At 40.2% G+C, this 23063-nt stretch overlaps 1 protein-coding gene across 3 annotated transcripts in view; it reads right to left on the bottom strand.

The window, feature by feature from the left end:
• Positions 1-23063, bottom strand: part of LOC141144830 (cadherin-6-like) — a 599167-nt gene that overhangs the window by 12966 nt on the left and 563138 nt on the right. For 2 of the 3 annotated variants that reach the window (XM_073630890.1, XM_073630889.1), the window contains one exon: positions 14199-15930. The exons of the other annotated variant lie outside the window; for it this stretch is intronic. In XM_073630890.1, the coding sequence (XP_073486991.1) occupies positions 15440-15930 (491 nt within the window). In that variant the 3' untranslated portion in view covers positions 14199-15439. Of the gene's footprint in view, positions 1-14198; positions 15931-23063 lie in introns of those variants that run through there. 3 annotated transcript variants of the gene reach the window in all.

Raw genomic sequence — 23063 nt, 5'->3', positions numbered from 1 at the left:
GCAGGAAAAAAAAATAATACATGAACATTTTTTTTACTGTAAAAATATGTGCATTTATTATTTTTTCTGTAAAAAGTTGAAATGACCTTTTAAGCAGATTAACCTATTTGAAAATTTCTCCTCACCTCCCCTTAGTTTACTTTTGGATTTTTCATCAATTTCTCTATTGGAGACAATGGTCACCAGATCCAATTACGAGTGTTCTAACTCTTCCAAATTCCTTCTAACACGAAATTAAAATCAGGACTTTTCATACATTTTAAGGCGATGCCCCATACTGATTCCAGGCAGATGACAACATCTTGATGATAACACAAGAGCTAGCATGCCACTACCACTCACTAAAATTACATCTGTATACAGCTTAGAAGTTTCTCAAGCCTCACTGCAAGTGTGGAAAAGAGAGAGACAAATTGAGCTTTTTCATAGTACATAGCCTACTAGGAGCTGTGTACATATATTAATATCTTTGCATTGAACGGTAAGTTAATAGGCATGGTTATAATAAGTCTAGAAAAATGAGTTGTAATGTGTGCTTTTACAGAAAACTTACACAATGTTAGCTCCTGTGGTTTCTGTAAGGGAAAGCAATAGAAGAATAGCACAAGTAAACAAGCCACAGAAAGCAGAATGTAACCAGCATATCTGCACATTCTTCAGGAAATTGAGTGCTCTTGGGTTCATGTTGCTTGTGGTTTAATTTACAGTACAGAGATAATAAGTGATAATTTTCACGGTTGGAGTAGTGTGCCAAACTTGTGTTCAAAATAAGACTGCTTCTTTTGTTAGTGACGGCGATGTTTGTTATGCTATGGATACATGTTGACTTCCCATTAAGGTGGATTTTTCCATTTTCTAGTTGAGCTAGCCATCTGACAAGCTCTTTTATATGTCTTTAGCAATAGTTTGAAAAAGATAAATGCAGAGGCCAATACACAGTCCAGCAAAAGACCAATGGTTCCCAAACATTGTCTAACTTTTCAGATGAAATAACAAGGATTTTAAATGACAGTACTCTAATAGTGTATGAGTAATGAAAGATGTGTAAAGTTATATTATGAAACAACAGACACCTCTAGCAGTGGTTATAAAAAAAAGAAAAGTCTGGTGTTTTGCAAAATGTCTGTTGTTGAATCATAAGACTGTAAATAAAGCAAGATGAAAAAAAATATGTATATAATAAGCCTTGCAATATGCAGAACGTCTGGGGTTACAACACATGTAACACTATACTTGGGAAGGCTTGTGATTGTTGACTGATCTAAGCACAGACAGGAAGGAGTGTGGAGATCCTTAATGAGAAGTGCAAGGATAGACGTGTAAAGACTGGCTTTTGTGACTTGGTTTTTAAAGCTGCAGATTGTCACCCTGATCCTGCCAGATGTTAAAGTACAGTAAGGGAGGGTTATATTCTGTCAGTTTTATTTTTGCCCTATGTGTCCCATTAGAGAGATTCCCTGTGTCACCATGGTTTAGCAGAAGTTGTGTGCCTGTTGGAAGATTTTCCCTTTAATACTGTCCTGGGGACAACCCAAAATGTGTGTTTTTCTTTTATTTTCACATTCAGTGATAATGGTAAACATGACAAACAGAGAAGGGGAATCTATCTATCATGGGCACAGATAGCAATAAAAAGGTGTTCAAATCCTTCTCATCTCCATCCAAAACTAAAAGAAAAGTTTTGCCTTTAGTTGTAATTGAAGAATCTCCAGACTTCACTCGTGTGCTAGTATTAGTACCGGGTCAACTACAAAGTCATCACTGGCAGCTTTCATATTTCTGTCTTCCCAGGTTCCCTTTAAAGTGTAGTTCAAGCAGATACAATGATGTTTTTAAACAACACATCACTTGCAATGCTTACAAATTGTCAGTGCTCTTACATATGTCAAATGTAAACGAATCTCTGAGGAGAAACAACATGAATTATGCTAACAAGGACCCAGTTGTTATTAAAGCGCTTCAAAAATTAAAAGCCAGCAGCTGCACATACTGCAGCTGCTGAATTTTAATAATCGGACACTTACCTGTCCTGGAGTCTAGCAATGTCAGCAGCTGATGTTTCCATCAGCTGTTGGGTGCATGCCATCTCCATTGCGAGTAAGGGAACCCAGCAGTGAAGCCTTTATGGCTTCACGCCGGGAACCCTACCGCACAAGGCTCCGCTCCTCTCTCCTACTGGCCCGGCGGTCAGGGGAAGGAGGAGGGAGGAGGAGGGAGCCTGGGCGGTGACGTCAATGCCCGCGGCTGAGGCTCCCAAAAGTGGGAATAGGATACCTGTATTAGACAGGTATCCTGTCCCCCCTTCCCCCGAAAGGTGCCAAATGTGGCACCAGAGGGGGGAGAAGTACAACGAGCAGAAGTTCCACTTTTGTGTGGAACTTCGCTTTAACATTTGAAGCCATGAAAAATGGCATTATGGATCATCTGCTCTGTTTTAGGTCACCTACTTATTCCTGCAATGTGAAAAGTTCTGAAACTACAGAAAGCCTCTTGCTTGATTGCATATGTACACTGTATTTTCAGACTGCACAAAAAGCACAGGGAGGCAAGTCTTTGAATGTTTATACTTTATATGTGTTGGAGTCAAGCAACCATCCACATAAATATGTTCTAAACTAGGTGGGGTAGGATCCACCATACTGTATGTAACTGATAACATAAAGACCTCAGTACAACAGGAATAGGCATCTTTATCTTTTAATTCCAAGGAAAAAAAATGCACTTAGTGGTCTAGTTATAAAGAAAAAATTTGATTTGCGAATGTCTCACTATTCACGTAAAAATCATGAATAGTATCTGTAATGCTTGTAATATGTGTGAAATATCAGTTTCTATTTACTGCCTTTCAAAGGGAAAATGTAACATTCCCCGATTCTAAGAGAAAAAAGTCTTAAGAACTTTCATCCAGAAGGGTTAAAGAACATTAAACCAATAGAAAAGATAGCCTAACACTATAAGCTAAGGACATTCAACCAAAAGAGGTATTAATATGAGGGGGGCCTTTGCACTGTGTACAAAGTATATGGAGATTCCTGTGCTGAACACTGAGAGTGAAAAGAATCAGCTAATGCAAAGAGTGAACAGAAATGTTGCAGAAATGGAACTCCATTGTTTAAGGCTGGATTCATACGGAGCAGTTCCGTTGGACCTGTTCACTGTGCAGGGACGAACCTGTCAGAGCCCCGTTGTTCTCTATGGGAAGATTGAATGAAAACGGACAGCCTCTCTGTTTTCATCCAATCCCATCCAATCCGCTGGATGGATGGCGAATGTATCGTCATCTGTCTGTTTTGAGCGGATTGGATGGTAGGCGGGTGTCAGGGGACACATCTCTGCTGACATCCGCCTGCACATAAAAGTCAATGGGTGACCCGCCCGGATCCGACTGAAAAAAACGGACAAGCGGATACGAGCAGGCCGATCATGTGAAAGGGGCCTAACAGGTTAACGGACGCAAACCCTTTTCAGATGAGCAACAGATCGCCTAATGTAAATAACTGAGTTATGCCTCTGCAACATTGTATTGATTCTTTATAGCAGTTCACTCTTTGCAAGAGCTGATTCATTACAGTGTCAGTGGGAAGTACAGGAATCTCCATACACTTTGTACACAGTGCAGAGGTCTTCCTCATGCTATTTCCTTCTCTGATCAAATGTTTTTAACTCATAGCGTTAGACTATTTCCTCTCTTGGTCAAATATTTTCTCTTCTGGTCAAATGTTCTTAAGGCTATTTTTCCCATAGGAATGGATTATTAGGGAATTTTATAATTGCCCTGCAAAAATTACCAAATACAAACTGACATTTCACACATACATATTTCTAACCATACAGGTATTATTTGTGAATTTTGTGTGAATGATGAGACATTCAAAAAGCACATTTTTGACTTATAGGACACTTGTGACCTGGGCTCATTCTCACTGAATACGGCCTCCTGCATTTTGCTGTGTTTTCAAATCAAGACACCTAGAACTTGAGAATATACATTAAGCCTAGTTAATTAAAAGACCACTGTACTGAGACAAAAATGAGGCTGCAGATGCTACCTCACCTTCTTAAATTGATAGTTTCTGGAGTTTCATGCTAACCAAAAGGCTTCATTATTTTCAAGTATAACTTCACTCTCTCAGTCAACACTGACAATTTGTAATCATTATGCTGTTAGCATTGGTAAATAGATACCAAAAGTGTATCATATTTACTTGTTTTAACTTTTTTTTTAACATTTCTTTAGATACTTCCTGGTTTCCATGCCTAGGCAAATTATGTCATGCATCCCAGAATTCTTCAGGAAGATAGGAGGGGTTTTCTTAGCTAAGCACACCCTCCTGCCTGTATGCTTAAGCTAAGGGCAAATGGATTCCAGGAAGTTAAGGCTACATGAATCTTCTGCCCTTTCTCAAGATGGCCACAGCCAAAAATGCTGGGGGGTGTTTTTCAAAGTGATTTCTCAGTAAAATAAAGCTTGGAAGCATGGATGGATGGGTGCGTTTGGTTTGAATTTAAAAAAATGAATGAAATAGTGTTTTTGGTTTGTGTTGCTCAGGTGCAGCGAAGTTCTGCTTTAAGTCACCCTTTTGAAACAAGTATGCAGTTCAGGTGCTGCAGCTCTATCTTTTCTGATCTGCAAGCATGTTTCAGGTCAGTTACTCATGAAGTATAGAAGTCGGGTACAGCCAAGCATCTACAGTAGTATTCTCATAAGCAGTTCAGCAATGGCAATTCTTTTTCTCATTAAAGGTGTCCTTTATTTATATGGTGTTTGAACTACATTGCGTTATTTTCTAATTTTTCCAGAACAATGTTCCTCTGAAATGTACATTTCCCTGTAGCCTGCATTTGCTTGTGCATTGCATTGAGGGATGTAGGAAAGCGTGTCCCAGCTTTGCTCAGAGATGCTAGTGTTTGCATATTGAGTAATGTGGGTCCAAGGACTCCACTAGGATAAGCTGTGGGTCCAAAGGCTCCCAAAATAAACAATGGTGCATGGATCTGTTTTTAGGTGAGTCATTTTAATGTTTTATGTTGGGTTTACTATGGTAGATATTAGACAGAGATACTGTATGCCACTAGGTGGTAACTGGAGCGAACTGAGCGTAATGTTTGGGATGTTGATATAGGAATGTGCAGATACCTCTAAGTTCCATCTCCACACATTACTATTGATCCATCACTATTATACACTGCCTCCCTGGCTACTAGGAATGTTCAGGAAGTAAGGAGGGGCAGGCAATCTTTAAAACCATCAGGCAGCACTGAAGCTTTGCCTGTCAGAACTGCCTGATATATAGCTGTGGTAGGTATGTACAGCTTCTTCTAGGTGCTGGTACTTCATTAATACAGCAATTTGTTCCCCTTCACCCCAGTGACAGAGTATCTTTTATTATTCCAGCTTTTTATTACTAGTAAGCCTTTAAAAGATTCACATCTACATGTGAAGTAAAATAAGCTATTTTAAAAGTCAAACCATCATTTTGCTAATACCTGGAGCAAACTTCCCTTGGTCTTTGGTTAGAACCACACAGCCAAGCAAAATTCTGTTACCTATATTACATAACGGTAAATGCAGCCTCTCCGTATTTGCAAATACAGCAAATGCTGAAGCTTTTCTCATCCGTTATTTATGTAATATTAACATATTATTTACGATTACAGTTTCATGGAGTCATGCAGTGACTATGGCGCTATTGTTTGTCACTCTGATTACGGTATACATCATGCATAATGTGCTACAGGAGACTCACATAACGCTAACGGATATTGCTCTATTTTTCACTGATAGTCTTCGGCTTTCCACTTAAACAGTACAAACTACCTTTGGGACTTTTTAAAATAAAGAACAGTTCCCGAATTATTTAGTGTCAAAGAAATCAATTCCAGGTTTCCGCTGTTTGTAGTCATATTAATGTAATTACAAATGTCATTTTCAGAGTGGGAAATTTTTCATCGAAAGCTTTGGCAAACCTATTTCATTATATAATCTGCGTCACTCTCATAGAATAGCCTGCGTAGGAGACATGCATGTCTTAATTCATTAGTATGAAGATGACCTTATAGTATAGAACTGGAACAGCTACAGGGGCCTTGGAAGCCTGCCACCATTTGGTATATATAAATCCTATGTTCAGTGCATATTCTGAGCAATTTAATTAAAACAGAAATAAAATGAATTTACAGCAGCAAAAAATTAAGTGCTATGAAACTGTGAGAGGTGCTTTAGGAAAGGTTGAGATTATAGGTCTATAAAACTGTTTTTTTTAAAGAGAATTTTCAAGGCAGTGTGAGCGTAAAAGGCTTTTCCAGTTAGAGTTTCATTAATGCCGATAATACCATAATGAGCGCCTGATGCTGTAAAACCAACATTGAACTTTGGAAAATGCCGGTTGATTAAATTCCAAACAGGACAACAATAAACAGTTAGTTTCCCTTGGATAGAAAATATTGCTTTGATATTTTTAAAAGGGACCTTGCTTTACAGTCACATTAAAGAAGACTGTTAGGACACATGCGCCATGGAATCACTTTACAGAGACATTTGACGGGCAGTGAGGAGGCAATATGTTGCCTCCTTGCCGCTTGTTATAACCACTGAAATGCGTGCGGCTGTGGGACGGGTGCACCATGGCCTCACTCACTTGAATGGGTCTCATTTGGTGGGCAGTAGTGCCTGCCAAATGCGAGAGGGACCATTGCATGTGTACATCTCCAGGTGCTGCTTTTGCAGCTTATTGAGAGCGGGGAGGCTGTAAAAATGCATCTTAGCCGGGTAAAACCACTAAATCCTCTAACTGGTATTACCCAACAGTATATCACACTACTTCTGCTACTAACAAGGCTAAAAGGGTTAGCGTTCTGCTTCATACCTCAGTTCAGAGGCACTTCCATGATATCTGATGCGATCAAGATGACAGAGCTCTTTTCCTTAAGGGGGTGATCGGCCACCAATTGTGTAGCAAATCTCTATCTGCCAAACACAGTTCAGGTACCTTTTCTGGCATCAATTTTGGAGAAGCTGCTGGAGTTCTCTGGGGGGTCCTCATTCTCGGAGGAGATTTCAACTTTACGTTAGACCAGACAGTAGATATGTCTCGCGGAGCATCTCACATCTTGTTTTCTGCACTTAAAAGACTCAAAAAACCTTTACGACTCCACCAGCTGGTGGATGTTTGGCACGTCCTACACCCAACACAAAGAGCCTATACCGCCTGCTCTCATGTCCACCACACTTATAAATAGATAGATTTATTTTTGATCCCACATGCTTTCTACCACAGGTATGAAGGGCTACCATAGGCTTCACTACAATATCATATCACGCCCCAATAAGGCTCTATATAGACATCTCCCCATCTTCTGCGGGGGCCTGGCAGTGGCGACTTATTGACACACTGCTTTAGGATCCGACAATCCAGGAGGAAGGATTACAGGAACTCTGCCTCTTTTTTCAGACTATGATAACACGTACTCTAGTCTCATAATTCTTTGGGAATCTCATAAAGCTTACATTCGTGATCTTCTGATCAAGATTTTCTCCAGCCTGAAGAAAGAACGAATTGCTCGTAAAGGAGCAGCTCTTTGCTGATATTGTATATGGTACATAAGCAGTCTTGGCAACATCTGCTCTACCGGAACTGACAGTTCTCTGGGAACACGTTAAATCCAGTGACCTGTTCAAAGCCAAAGAGATAGCAGTCTGCTGTCGGCAAACATATTACGAGCACTGTAACAAATGCGGGAAATTCCTGGCACGCAAAGGCAATATGCCCGCTCTTACATCTCGGAAATTCTAGATGACAATCAGACCAAACACTTTCACTCACATGCCATTGCAAAGATCTTTCAGGACTATTATGAATCTCTCTATAACCTTGATGCTAGTGTTCACCCTGATCTTACAAAGATGTCCTTGGATGCTATTAAGACATACCTTATGTAGGTGAAACGCCCTCACCTGCCATCCGAAGTGGTACCTCATTTCAATATTCCAATCACTATGGTAAAATTTTACTGCAATGGCCCAGACTAAAACCGGTAAGGTGCCAGGACCTGGCGGCTTTACATTGACATACTATAAGATTTTCTCACAACCCCTGACGCCTTATTTTCTGAGAGCATACAATGCCCTCAGACCAGAGACGTGTTTCCCTTTGGACCCCCTTTGAGCCCACATGACCGTAACAGCCAAAGAAGGTAAGGATCAGTTGCTATACTCCAGTTACAGGCCCATCTCTTTGCTTAACATTGACCTCAAATGGGTTTACCAAAGTATTAGCTAACAGACTGATACAATTTATCCCCAACCTTATTCACCTAGATCAGGTGGGCTTTGTCCCCACAAGAGAAGCACAAAACAATACCTTGAAGGCCCTAGCTCTAATTCAGCTCGCTTGGTCCAGGTCAACGTCTCTGATGCTACTATTCACAGAAGCAGAGAAGGCCTTTGACTGAGTGAGCTGGTCCTTGATGGAGCAGACACTACGTCATATAGGCCTGGGAGACAGAATGTTATCCTACCTTACAGCCATTTATTCCCATCCCATGGCACAAGTTCAAATCAAAGGGGAACTTTCATCCCCCTTTCCTATTTCAAATGGGATGCAGCAGCATGCCCCTATCATCAATTATATTCATCATGACCCTGGAGCTGCTTCAGCATTGGATCCAGCTCAATCCGAACATGGCCTAGTAGTACACCCTGGCTTTCATCTCAAAATTGCCGCATATATGGAATATCTTTTTATTTTTTTTAAACAAATCCACTTGTGTCACTTCCAAACCTCCTAGAGAAGATGAGCTGCTACAGCTCCCTCTCCAACTTTAAAATAAACTATCAAAAATCGGCAGCCCTCAATTTCTCCCTCCGGGACTCAATGTTTCAGCACTTACAACAGAGCATTCCGTTTAAGGGCTCTTTCACATGGGGCGGATCAGTGATGATCCGCCCCGTGAACATCCGGTTGCTCAGCGGGGAACGCTCCACCGATCCCCGCTGAGCAGGAAGATGACAGGTCAGACGGACCTGTCAGAGCGCCGCTCTCCCCTATGGGGGATAGGGTGATGACGGACCGTAGAGTCCGTCGTCACCCGATCCGATCCGAAAACAGATGGAAAAGTAGGTTTTTCCTCTGTTACACTTTTTCGGATCGGAGCGGGTCGGATGTCAGCGGACATGTCACCACTGACATCTGACGCTCCATAAACCTCCATGGAGTGTCCGTTCAGGTCCGCCTCAAAAAAATGACAGGCGGACCTGAACGGACAGTCCGTGTGAAAGAGGCCTCTGTGGTCTAATTCACACATTAAATATCTTGGAATTCACCTCCCTGCGGATTTATCGAGGACCTTCCAAATAAATTTTCCTCCTCTTCTTTGGTCGATTAAGAGACTTAATAGCGTGGCATACAGGGACATTCTCCTGGTTTGGTTGCTGTAACATTCTGAAAATGAATTTTATGCCACACATTTTGTATCCCTTCCAAGCCCTTTCAATCTATGTCCTAACCTCTTTTATTCAGACTTTGAACAGGCAGTTTTCACAGTTCCTTGTGACCCTTAAACCCTTAAACCTTGTGACCCAGGATTTTGAGACTGGAAGCAGCCTTCTTCCAGATTTCATTGGATACTACACCGCATGTCATTTAACCAGAATGATAGACTGGTGTTGACATGATCAGTTTAAGCAGTGGGTCATGATAGAACAGGCTGCATCAATAGTTCAGTTTATGGTGCTTCTGATGATGTCCCCATAGACCTTAAGGCCCACCAACCACTGGAGCAACTTGAAAGCTTTGCAGGAATGTATTTCCCATGGATGGGATTTCTGAATGTCTTTCCCCACGTTCCCTATCCTTGGAAAACCTTTCTTCCAACCTGGTCTGATAAACCCTGCTTTAAAAGGCTTGCGGTTGCCCGATTATTTTTTGCTCAGCTAACCATGGGGAACTCTTGGCCCATGATTGGTACGTTGCCTGTTCATCCTCAACTTCAGTCCTTGGACTTCTGGTGAAACACACAACTTTCTCATTTCCTAACCACACTTCCTCCTGCGTCAGCATTTAAATGGGACCTTACCCCCTTTGAAAGAGTGTGTGGCTGCCACCCTGCTGAGAAACTCTATCTAGCTCATGTACAATATCATCAACGCTCCCCCCAAGGACATTAAACCACCTTTCATTGCCACGGGGGACGTGACCTTCAGTTGACATTTACTCCTGAACAACTCAATTGAATACTTTTTTTTTCTCATAAAGTCTCCATCTGTACCAAATGTCAAGAACTGAATTACAAGATTCTGATGAGATGGTACTTGATTCTGGCTAAACTTAACCGCCTACACCCACTTTCAGCAAACTGTTGCTGGAGATGTGTAGACACCATTCAGAGATATCCTGCATGTTTTCTGGGCATGCGATCGACTTCAGAATTTTCTGGGCTGAAATAAGACGAGTCTCTCAAAAATTTACAGAACACCAAATCACCCTGGACCCAGCCTGGTTCCTTCTGCACCATCATTCCATGCAGTGGAAGACTTATAAGCAATCTGTGTTATCCCACTTGTTTAACGCAGCCAAAAGCCACATACCTAATCTCTGGAAACAGACTCAACCCCTTTCATTGCTACATTATGTGGCTGTCTAAGGTCAGGGAAATAAACAGAATGGAGGATCTTATCTCTTTTGATCAAGGTACTCATGACAAATTTTTGAAGTGGTTTTGCTGGCATGATTACATTTTCTGCAGTGTATAGGTCTATTGTAGATAATCTGAGACCAGTATCCCTACAGAGGAGGAGACAGGATGCTGAGTGATAGAGGTTTACCCCATCTCCTATCCACCTTGACCCCCCTTATTTAAAGAATATAGAAACAAAAAATTCATCTCAAAAAGTGTTTTTGCAACCCCATAACCACAAGTGTAAATGAACCCTTAATCCATTTCCACTTCAACTTAATAGACCTACCAGTAATATTGTATGCCCCTGCGTGGGCCTTGTTTTTCCTGTGTGAATGATATTATTGAGGTGCCATCATCTGATGGCTTAAGCTTCAGTAAGGCTTTAGCTTTTTTTCTTGTCCTGGAAACTGACTTAATGGGGTTGATTTATTACAAGAGTAAATCATGTTCATTTTTTATGGAAATTTTCACTAATGGTGAAAAAATATGATGAAAATTCACTATGCAAAGAATACCCAATTTATTGCAAAGAAAATGAAAAAATTAACAAATATTTTCTTACACATTATTAGATGATTGAAGTCAGCATAGCTTCACCACATTCACCAAGCTAAGTGAAAATGTCCTTACAAAATAAAAACTCCCTTGCAAAGTGAGCATGTTCTCTTTTAGGAAATCACCCTCATTGCATTACATGGTCAGCAGACCAAGATCAGTGCTGCAGCTGAGCTATCCAAACGAAGAACTGTGGCTTCCTAGTAAAAGGAAAAATGTGTCTTTCCCCCTGAAAAGTCTTGCAAATACCTGATTTGATTGTAGCCGTATTAGTGCAATTGTGACAGAGAAAATTGAGTACTGTCCGTGATACTTTTTTTATTTGCACTAACATACAATTTTTCAGGACAAGCTTTCGGGGTATGTCCCCTTCTTCAAGGTCCAAGCAGTACTGACTCACAAATTTTTAAGCAGAATGTTAAAGGAGAAAAAAAAAAAAGAGAAAACCAAACACATACAAATCAATGGTAATAAAGATAGCAGCAGAGTTAGTGAGATAGATAAGACAGAGGGAGAGCTAGGGGGGAATGGGGGGGGGGGGGGAATGCTAGTCACAGAGCGGTCGTAAAACTTTAGCATAATGTGTAAGGAAACCAATATCTAAATTCAGGCCATTATTCTTCGTGTCAAAAAGAAGTATCATTCTTAGTTCAAACGTTTTCCTTTCCTGGATAGTTCTGAAATTCCCTTTAAGAACTAAGACATTGAGGTCTTCTATAGTGTGGTCCGATTGTGAGAAATGATGTCCCACAGGTGTGCATAAACTGTCTTCTTTATGTTCTTTGATGGTATGTCTGTGCAAATTCATCCTCGCTTGCAACTTCTGTCCTGTTTCACCAACATAAGATCCTTTGCTGCACCTTTTGCATTGGATGAGGTACACAACATTACTTGAGGTACAGCTGTAAGATCCCATGATATTGAAGGTCCCATTTGTGTGTGTAACACTTTTGGATAGATTTATCTGTTTGCATAGTTTGCAGCGTTTTTTATTGCAGGGTTTGCTTCCATTATTTGTGACTTCATGATCAGAGTGAAGTTTCCTGCTGATTAGTTTGTGTCTGAGGTTGGGTGGTTGTCTGAAAGCCAATAATGGGGGTTGTTGGAATATTCCTTTCAGAGTTTCATCCTCTGTTATAATGGGTTGTAAATCTTTGATTATCTTTTTGATCCCTTCAAGTGCTGGGTTGTATGTGGTGACTAGAGGTACTCGGTTATTTGTTTTTTTCTACAGAGAAAAAAACAAATAACCGAGTACCTCTAGTCACCACATACAACCCAGCACTTGAAGGGATCAAAAAGATAATCAAAGATTTACAACCCATTATAACAGAGGATGAAACTCTGAAAGGAATATTCCAACAACCCTCATTATTGGCTTTCAGACAACACCCAACCTCAGACACAAACTAATCAGCAGGAAACTTCACTCTGATCATGAAGTCACAAATAATGGAAGCAAACCCTGCAATAAAAAACGCTGCAAACTATGCAACCAGATAAATCTATCCAAAAGTGTTACACACACAAATGGGACCTTCAATATCATGGGATCTTACAGCTGTACCTCAAGTAATGTTGTGTACCTCATCCAATGCAAAAGGTGCAGCAAAGGATCTTATGTTGGTGAAACAGGACAGAAGTTGCAAGCGAGGATGAATTTGCACAGACATACCATCAAAGAACATAAAGAAGACAGTTTATGCACACCTGTGGGACATCATTTCTCACAATCGGACCACACTATAGAAGACCTCAATGTCTTAGTTCTTAAAGGGAATTTCAGAACTATCCAGGAAAGGAAAACGTTTGAACTAAGAATGATACTTCTTTTTGACACGAAGAATAATGGCCTGAATTTAGATATTGGTTTCCTTACACATTATGCTAAAGTTTTACGACCGCTCTGTGACTAGCATTCCCCCCCCCCCCCCCATTCCCCCCTAGCTCTCCCTCTGTCTTATCTATCTCACTAACTCTGCTGCTATCTTTATTACCATTGATTTGTATGTGTTTGGTTTTCTCTTTTTTTTTTTTTCTCCTTTAACATTCTGCTTAAAAATTTGTGAGTCAGTACTGCTTGGACCTTGAAGAAGGGGACATACCCCGAAAGCTTGTCCTGAAAAATTGTATGTTAGTGCAAATAAAAAAAGTATCACGGACAGTACTCAATTTTCTCTGCAAATACCTGGTAATTCTACCAGTTTAGTCCATCTGACAAGCTTGCTGTGATGGGATTACAATGCACTGCATTGCTCCTAAAATTCAAAGCACCCTTATGCAGACTGGGTCAGCTTGCTCTACAGTGGGATGAGCAGACATTGCAGGGGGCATGACTATCAGCATTTTCACAGTTGATTAACGGGCATGTAGCTGGCCACACCTAGTCCTGCCCACTACATTTTTTCTCATGTCGAATACTTTCTGAATTGACAGGACTGCCTCTGCTGCTGAAACCTTTCCACTGTGAGGTGCAGTGTCTGGGAGCAGGAGCATGTGAGGAACAAAGAGAGGAGGATTTGGCTCACCTAAGAGGTGGTAAAAGACATGTTTTAAACTTTATGAGGCTTGTGCATCATGGTAACTGGATTTGGAGCCTGATTAGACTGCCACACAGGAGTCTTTAGATGTACTTTAAAGTGAACACATAAATATGGAGGCTGCTATCAGAACAAGTTAGTTTGCTGGCTCTTCTGTTAATTAGGTGGCTTCAGCTCTTTCTGAGTCATTGACCCAGGGCAAGTTTGAAGATCATAGCAACTTGCATAACCAGGAAAAGGTCAACAATAGCAGCCTCCATATCTTGGCAGTACATTAACATTATGTGAATGCTTAATTTAAACCAGTAGTGAGCAAAGTCAAAAGGATGCCATGGGTCAATTTTTTTTCACTAACACGCTGAGTGGGCAGTGACATATAATGTCCACTATAACAAAACCCCATAATAATTCATATTACATACGCAGTTTATATCAAAACAACGGCTTTATAATTATTTAAATAAAACAAAAATTACACTGAAATCATACCAAATAGCTGAAATTAACACTGATCAGTAGATAACATGTATGGTCTCATTAATGGTAATAATACTGCTCATATCCCAGTTTTGTTTTTATAACATTCAGAACAAGCCTGTCCAAGAGGTTTCATTCTTGTAACACATTAGTCAAATTATACAGCAACAATATTAAAAATTTTTGGTGTATATAAACTGCAGGATGTGTATCCTGTTAGGTCTCTTACGCAACTTCTAATACTACCTCACCCAGAACAATAGCAACTGTAGATAATGTTCCTGTTCCTACTCTTGCATTTTAATGTGAAACTTCCTGATCAGACTCTTGTTACAGCTGTATAGAATTCTACAACACTTTCGGTGATATTCAGTACAGAAACAATGTCAACCTATTTTTGTATTTCACAAAGTTTTACATATGACAGCTGGTATTGCCTTCTCACAGCTGTTAAAGGGAAAAGAAAGGATCTTTTTCTAAGTGATTCAGTAACAGAAATATCAAAATGTGAAAAAAGTCCAGGTGGGTCTTCTTTTCAAACTGAGACACAACACATTCAGAGGCAAAATGTCAACGGTGAAGCTTGCCAAACCAGTGAGTTCTAATAGATTTGCTCATTACAAGTTAAAATAACATTAAATATCCACTTTCAGTTCTTTCGTTTGCTTAGATCCTTTTGTTGACTTCATACATAACCACTGGGTAAAGAGGAAGACCCTCTTAAAATGGCTAAGTAGATTTTAAGGCTTTTAGCCAAACCAATACGGCTATTATTTAAAAATCTCCAAACATCATAATCACATGACATTCAGTGGGTTCAATTGCCATTGGTGCACAAAGGAACACGTGATTGGTTATGGTAACTGAAACAAATAGGTATTTTAATGAGAGTAGACTGTGTACAAATATTGCTCTTCCTCCCTTTCCTAGTGTTTATAAGACTGATTAGATAAAAAGGGTTGACTAAATTGTGGTAATATATAAAAAAGCAAAGCAACAAATGAAAAAATGCCTCTTGGAAGCTCATAAAGTCTACTATAAAAAGTCTCCAACAATAAATCTGCACGATTTTCAAATATTAAACAACTGGATGAGCAGATGGCTCAGGTAGAGAGCCACCCATGTAGGTACTCCTCATTTTTTTAAATGCTGTTTTCTTTTCCAAAACTGGAAAGCAAAAAGGCAATATATTATGAGTCTTTGTCACTGTCTGCACCACTATACATATCTGCTAGTTTTTTAAAACGTGGCCCCCAGTCACTCAGATAGTCATAGTCCTGATCACCATCTGTAGTGACAGATTCCAGGGAACTTAGAGACTCTGCCACTGAACCATTGCCTTCATATGCGTATGTTGCTAAGGAGTCATAAGGGGGCGCTGTTGGATCCAGGTCATTCTCCTTTAACCTTTGGTTGATGAAATCTCTGACATCAGTGTTGTCTCTTGCCGATGGAGTTCGACGTGGAAAAAAGAGTGTTTCTGGAACAATATCCCTGCGCAATTTGCTATCTTCTATGGCTTCAGGGTTCCTCAACGTACCAATATCAAAGGCTTGAGTGTCCTCCTCTCCACCTCCTTCATCATTGTAACTCACAATGTTATCCCTTATGTCTTCTTTAGAAACAATCAAAGGTTCTTTCTTTCTCTGTCGTCTTAAAGCAGCAAATAGGACCACTGTTACTGCAAAAAACATGAAACAAGAGTATATTATTCTGTCTCGTATGTTACGCTAAATATAAAAAGAAATAACAAAAGGATTGCAGATGCATAAACAATCCTCAAGGGCATATAATGAATTTGTCCCTTTTTACTAAATGCTTTTCAGCACTGTGTTTTCTACAACAAAAGACTAGCAGACAAACAAAACATAGAGCTGTCTGCAGTTATCTATGGTTGTTTAGAGACACGGTTGTTTTTTGTAAAGGCAAATAGGCTGCTCACTTTGCAAGGGGATTTTCCTTTAGCTTAGTAATTGTGGTTGAGATTTACTTTACAAGAACACCCACCCAATGACGTGCAATGGAAACAAAGAAAAAAAACTGTATTTTTTTTTCTAGAGCATGATTGGATGAAGAAAATCAGCAGTTTTTACCTAATTAATAAAACTAAGGAAAATTCCTTTGTAAAGTGAAAATTATCCTGGAAAGTGAACAACCTACTTGTGTTTTTTAAGTCATAACCCAACTGTATTTCCTTTAAAACATACCCTCAACACTCATTTCTCATTGGACACAATGAATGCACAAATAGAACAGGTAAAATAATGATTTATATAGTGTAAGGGTGTTAATACCCAGCTAAAAAAAGTAATGGCAAGGGAGAGATAACTTAGAGTAGATTCAGCAAAAGATTGCTTAAACCTCATTTTAACCAAGTGTGGCCATGGACAGACAGACATCTCACTAGAGCGTGAGTTAGGGAGACATTTCTACATCCTAATAAATGGTGGTACCTGCTATTATATACCTTGCAACCCCACCAATAATCAGAAATATAAATCAATGCAACAATGAGTATTTTTTGTAAACCCCAACAATTAATTTCTCTTATTTGTTTCCTTTTGGTCTGTTAATTATATTATTGGAAGTGTTTTAAGTGTGAAAATATACCTGTTGATACATACAGTAACCCTTTCCCAGTGTAAGAGGGACCCCAGCTTATTTCCAACACATGCAGCTGATTCTGCCTTTACATACAGGGTTGCAGAGCAAGTTTTGCCACACACTCTTCAGATGCATGGATATTGGTCCTAGACCTCTCCCCCTCCTCCTAGTTACTGCACCATTAACCCCTTCACACCTGGAGCACAGGCCTATTTTTTAAAAGTTGTCCAGACAGAAGCTCCAGACCTCCCAGGGCCCATGAGCCACAAAGAGCTGGGCCACCTGACCCTTGGTACATGAGGGCATTCTCGCTCACCATCAGGAGGGGGACTCCTTTTCCTCCATCACCATCTACTCCAGAGCCAATCACCCACTCCTTTTCATCCACCACCACCCACTCCAAAGTCGACCAGGTTTGCATTAGTAAAGCACACCACTCTTCACCCACAGGTACTTAACACACTACTTCCATTAGAACACCACACAGAGGCTTCTTGTTTCAAAAGTTATCTCTCTACTTTCAAGCTATATAACAACAGTGCAAAATGATAGTAATAACTTTTCCAAATAGCTTGTAAATTAGTGTAAGAACAAGGTGGTACTCAGAAGATATCAGTCCATAACTTGAGTTCCCTGAAACATCCTCTACCCCTCAGCTGACCTCTCCTTTCTAAGAGGCCATATATAAAATGTCACCCAACGTCAGCACTCCTCCACTAAGAGAAGCAACCCTTAATGGGGGACTCTACCTGCCTACACCCTTTTTTCCTGATGCAGGCTAAATTACTTTAGCATAGGAAATCTGGGAAAAGAAAAAATGCCAGTAGTTAAGCAATAGGGAAACGGAGGAAGATTGATTATTGCTGACCACTCTTAATAACCAGCTGATGAAGTATCAAAAGACTGGAACAACATATGTAAAAAACATTTAGCACCAATAAAGAAAAGCAAAATCATTTTAAAGTTTATAGACCCGTCTTTAAATTATCATACCAATTTATTTGTATCCCAAATGAAATGCCTTGAACTAAATCAAGGTACTTTTTTATAAATTGCTTCAGTACTAGCATTGCTCCTACATCTTTTTATTATGTTTTGTACGCTCCAATATATTGCCTGGTGATCTTGGGATACTGTTCCATTGTAGCTGTATTTCATACTTAAGGCTTAATTACTGCAATCCGTTCATGTGTATTTTGACTTACAGAATGCAATTGCCAATGATGAAGTGGTAAATTACTTGCTTTATTTGTTGTGTTCTACACTTTAGCACGTTGCCATTACACCACTAACAACTAGTATAAATACATACTGTTCTTCTATTTCTATTTCATTTAATAATATTATTGTGAACTCTTTTCTTCAATATTGAGTGTTGAAAAATGGCGATTTAAAGAGCTGCCAGCCAAGAACTTACCAACAGAGTTGAGTTTTTAGCTGCTTTTCATCTAGACAGAAAGCAGAATGACTAATGGCATGAAAGCTGCAACATAATTGTCCTATCGTACTTAAATAGGTGCATTGATTCAAAGGAACTGCACAGGAGACTTAAAATAGACTATGGTATAATTACACTGCTCTACTGAAACAACCCCTTACCGTAAATGATGCAGAAATTTTACAGAAGTCTGAAAGTACAGAACTGGTGATTTCTGTGTGGTTCATTTCTTGGAGGAAATGACTTTTAACTGCAATAATGCAGCAATGAGTCTTTTGGAAGGATTCCCAGCTAGGTCATTTTTTGGATGCATTCCTTAAAATTCATCATAGTGTTATATGGGTAAATAATATAACATTAGAAGCTTTTGAAATGTTATTAATGATATACTTTGTCATGTTGCCATTTGAGTTAAAGAACCACTATTGCAAATACACTGTCTTTTGATACTGAGTTAAGGCTGAACTGTAACAAAGAAAGCAAATAACAATGCACCTTTGAATTCATAAATAAATCCTTAAAATATTTTTATACAGCAAATGGCCTCTAATTCTCTGTGCAGTAGTACTTAGACTGGGAGAAAAAGAGGCAGAACTGGTAGCCAGGGTGCGCCGAGACATGACCTAATCAGTCAGATGCGCTTTCTTTAGTGCCTGAAAAAACAGGATGCAGGCAGGGTAATGGCAGCATTGTAACACTTTTTTAAATTTAGTTGTTTGTATAGAGTTCAGTTTTAAAATATTGGGGCTTCACATGCGTTTAGTTCTTTTCACATTTTCACTCTGTAAAAGCTATCCAGCAAAAATAACAGCTACATAGGTTCGGACAAACTACACACAGATAAGGGTGTTCATGATGGCCACCTTTTATTACCATGGTTTAAACTTTTATAAGAAAAAAATATAATTACTTATTACTTTTGTCACTCACTTTTGTTGGATAACTTTGGCAGCACGTAAAAAAGGAAATCATATATTGAATATTGTCATTTTATTTGTTAACTGCATACATTGCTCAGAATACAAATGGAGGAATTCAGTAAAACACTACCAACCGTTGTTTGGTGCTATGGCCCTTTAAAATGACCTATGCCAGATTAAAAAATCCCTACTGCCCATTTCATCAGTTTTCCTGACACATGCGGCAGAACCAGGCAGTTCCTAATAGTGCCACATTTACAAAGTAAGCATTTAATGCATCAGATTACAAAGTAATTATTTCCAGTTTCTAGATAACGAAACTAGAAGTGATTAAGGCCAGCCATAGATGGAGAAAATGTATTTCCTGCAACCACGGGTTGCAAGAAAGAAATTAGTTTGATTTCCCCATCAACACAGACAGTGTTGACAGGGAATACCTCCCAAGGAGCCATTGTAGTTGATTTACTAAAATTAGAGAGTTCAAAATCTGGTGCAGCTCTGCATGTTAGCCAATCAGCTTCCAACTTCAGCTTGTTAAATTAAGCTTTGCCAAAAAAAATCTGGAAGCTGATTGGTTTCTATGCAGCCCTGAACCAGAATCTGCACTCTCCAGTTTTAGTAAGTGAACCCTATTGAACCCAGGAGGATGGGGGCGGGGTTGGGGCGGTATAAGCCATCCCCTTGGGAGAACACAGTGATTATTGTTAGTGGCTATGACAGCTGATAGCAATAATCGGATGTAGAATGCGCCAGGCTGTTTGTACCCAAGTTGATCAATTGACACAATTGGGTACATTCATCCATCCTGCCCATACATGCTTTGAATCTTGCCCAGCTTAGGACCTTCTCTAACTTGACATATAGAGACAGGCAGAGTGCCTGTCCCTGTATATAGTATAGTAGTGTAGTATATTTGCCACCACTACCCTCTCCCTGTTACTGGTTTTAAGGATGTTATATTGGCTAAGGATCTGCCCACTGCCAGCTGTCAAGGGGAGCAGACATGATCGGTAACTAGTGTACTCCCCATGAACAAAATTCTCCACTGCTGCCCTGTCTGACAGGTGCAGTGCCAGGGAGGAAATATAGCTGAACTGAGGGCATTTATCATATGGAGGCATGACAGAATTTGACAGAGAAACAAATGTCTTAAACAATCTTTGTGAATTCCCCTGAATATATTTTATGACAAGGTTACCTTAGTATGCTCAAATTTAGTTTTAACCTATATGAAATCTGAACCCAATAAATATCAAATAAATACACATATTAGCTACTTTTAGTAATGCTACCTCTCTTTATAGTTTAGAGAAAGTCTGAGGCGGGCTACATGTAAAACCCATCTATACTTATTTACCTGTGCTTGTGATACTAGGGGTTATTTACTAAAACTGGAGACTGCAAAAACATGATGCAACTCTGCATAGAAACCAGTCAGCATCCAGGTTTTATTGCAAAAACTTAATTGAACAAGCTAAAGTTAGAAGCTGATTGGCTACCATACACAGCTGCACCAGATTCTGAGTGCATCAGTTTTAGTAAATCTACCCCACTGTCTCTCCTTTCCAACATTGCTATCCATTCAAAGCTCATATCTTCATCTTTTCTATATGCACTCAAAGAGGAATAACTTTGGCAACATGAAATAACAAAGCTCCCCACCACCAAATTGACTAAATAACATAAATGACCTTCCTCTGTGGTCTCCTGAACCCTGGGCACCTCATTACAATCTAGTTATTGTTATATAAAATTAAGAAATTGTCACACTCTGAATTTACAAAAAACTTGCTTGATGTACCTTTATTGTCACGAGTGTATCAGACACGTCTTTTGTTGTGAACAAGCAAGCTATCGCTTGTGAAACGCGTCAACTCCTGTCCTGCGTTTGTCTGATACACTCGTGACAATAAAGGTACATCAAGCAAATTTTTTGGATATTCAGAGTGCGACCATTTCTTCATTTTATTCACATTGGACGGTGGTGAGCCGGGGTCTGCACCTTTAATCCATTTGCACCTGAAGATTTGACTGGAGCGGTGTGTGCTCTTCTTTTCTATCTGTAGTTATTGTTATAATTTGGCAAAATCCCATGAACTGGAGTACAAGCTTTTAACATTTTGTTTGACAGTTACATTTAAGTTATCCATTTTCATTAACCAGCTGAAAACACATGCAGGTATTTATCAATCAGTCTTTATTAGGAAGGGGAATCTGAAGAAGTCCTCATACCTGCAGATCAAGCATTCAGCCCAGTATTTGGGATAACAGGTCAAAAATGAAAATCACAATCTATTCAACGGGATGGGAAACCATCAAATTATGACCCAATCTATGAACAGATGGGGGTCATTAAACACATGAATGATCTTCTATCCAAGTTGTTTATTATAGCTGATGTGGTAAAATTTTGAAAAAGAAATAATTTTCTTTCTATACAGAGGATGATTATTGACATACTGATCTTTATTATCTAAAGATTGATAAAATAAATGGTTCTACATGAAAGTGTTTTTGTGATCATTTCTTAAAGCTGGCCAAAATCATTTCCATGAAAGCAATAGAGCACTTCTCATTTTCGGCCTAAACGGGTTTAGATTACATCCAAAGCTTCCTACGTGACACTTTAAACATATCCTTAAACCAGTTACTAGGTGATGCAGCAGCCTCATAAAGGAATTTTTTTTTATTTATTTACCTCACAAGTAAGGCAAATCTTCCTTCATTTGTATCTCCATCTTTCATACACTGCAGAAAACAGTGAGCTACTTAATGTGTTACTAAACCCAGTAATATGAAAATAGTTCATCCGCCCCCCCCCACAGTGCCCACAGCTTATAAATCTTCTTTTTACATTAAAATACTGCCACTATATATCTTTTTGGATGATCTGTATACCACGGTCACGTGATAAACTGCACAGTTTCTCCAGCGCTGAGAGTTCAGGTAGGAGGAGATTTCCACTACAGTCTATATACGCGCCCACATGTGTGATGCCAATATCATGTGACCTGGCTATCTCTGAGAAGTAAATGTTCTCTCCAGCATAAAAGACGCAACTGAGCATATGCAGGTCAGCTACCCTGCCTGTGTTAGCTGGCCATCCCCAGATAGACAGTGCAGGAGGAGGAGGATCTGTGCATACAGCATAAAACAGGCTTTTTACACAATGCAGAGGATTAACCCCTTAAGTTCCACAGTGAGTATAACAAGCATGCTATGCTGCATATACAGACTGATTTTACTGTTGTGGGTTTAGTATCACTTTAACAATCATTTATTGATTGATAAGCTATGGGCAGGGGCGGACTGACAACTCACGGGACCCCCGGGCAATAGAAGATCATGGGGCCCCCTGTGTCCCTGCCCACACTCAAGCCACACCTGCACAGGGAGACATGGGGGGAAGCACACAGGGGGACACTGGAGGAGGGAGAGCACAATGGGGGACACGGGGGGAGAGCACACAGGGGGACACCGGGGGGAATACATGGGGGACACTGGGGAGAGCACATGGGGGGACACTGGGGAGAGCACACGGGCTGACACTGGGGAGGGAGAGCACACGGGGGACACTGGGGAGGGAGAGCACACGGGGGGACACTGGGGAGGGAGAGCACAAGGGGGACACTGAGGAGGGAGAGCACACGGGGGGACAGTGAGGAGGGAGAGCACACGGGGGCCACTGGGGAGGGACAGCTCACAGGGGGACACTGGGGGGAGCACAATGGGGGACACTGGGGGGAGAGCACAATGGGGGACACTGGGGGGAGAGCACATGGGGGGACACTGGGGGGAGAGCACACGGGGGGGACACTGGGGAGGGAGAGCACAAGGGGGACACTGAGGAGG

Source organism: Aquarana catesbeiana, linkage group LG05 (genome assembly GCF_042186555.1).
Source record: "Aquarana catesbeiana isolate 2022-GZ linkage group LG05, ASM4218655v1, whole genome shotgun sequence".
NCBI lineage: Eukaryota > Metazoa > Chordata > Amphibia > Anura > Ranidae > Aquarana > Aquarana catesbeiana.
Note: the sequence above shows the minus strand (reverse complement) of the source record. Positions and strands in the feature narration are given on the sequence as shown.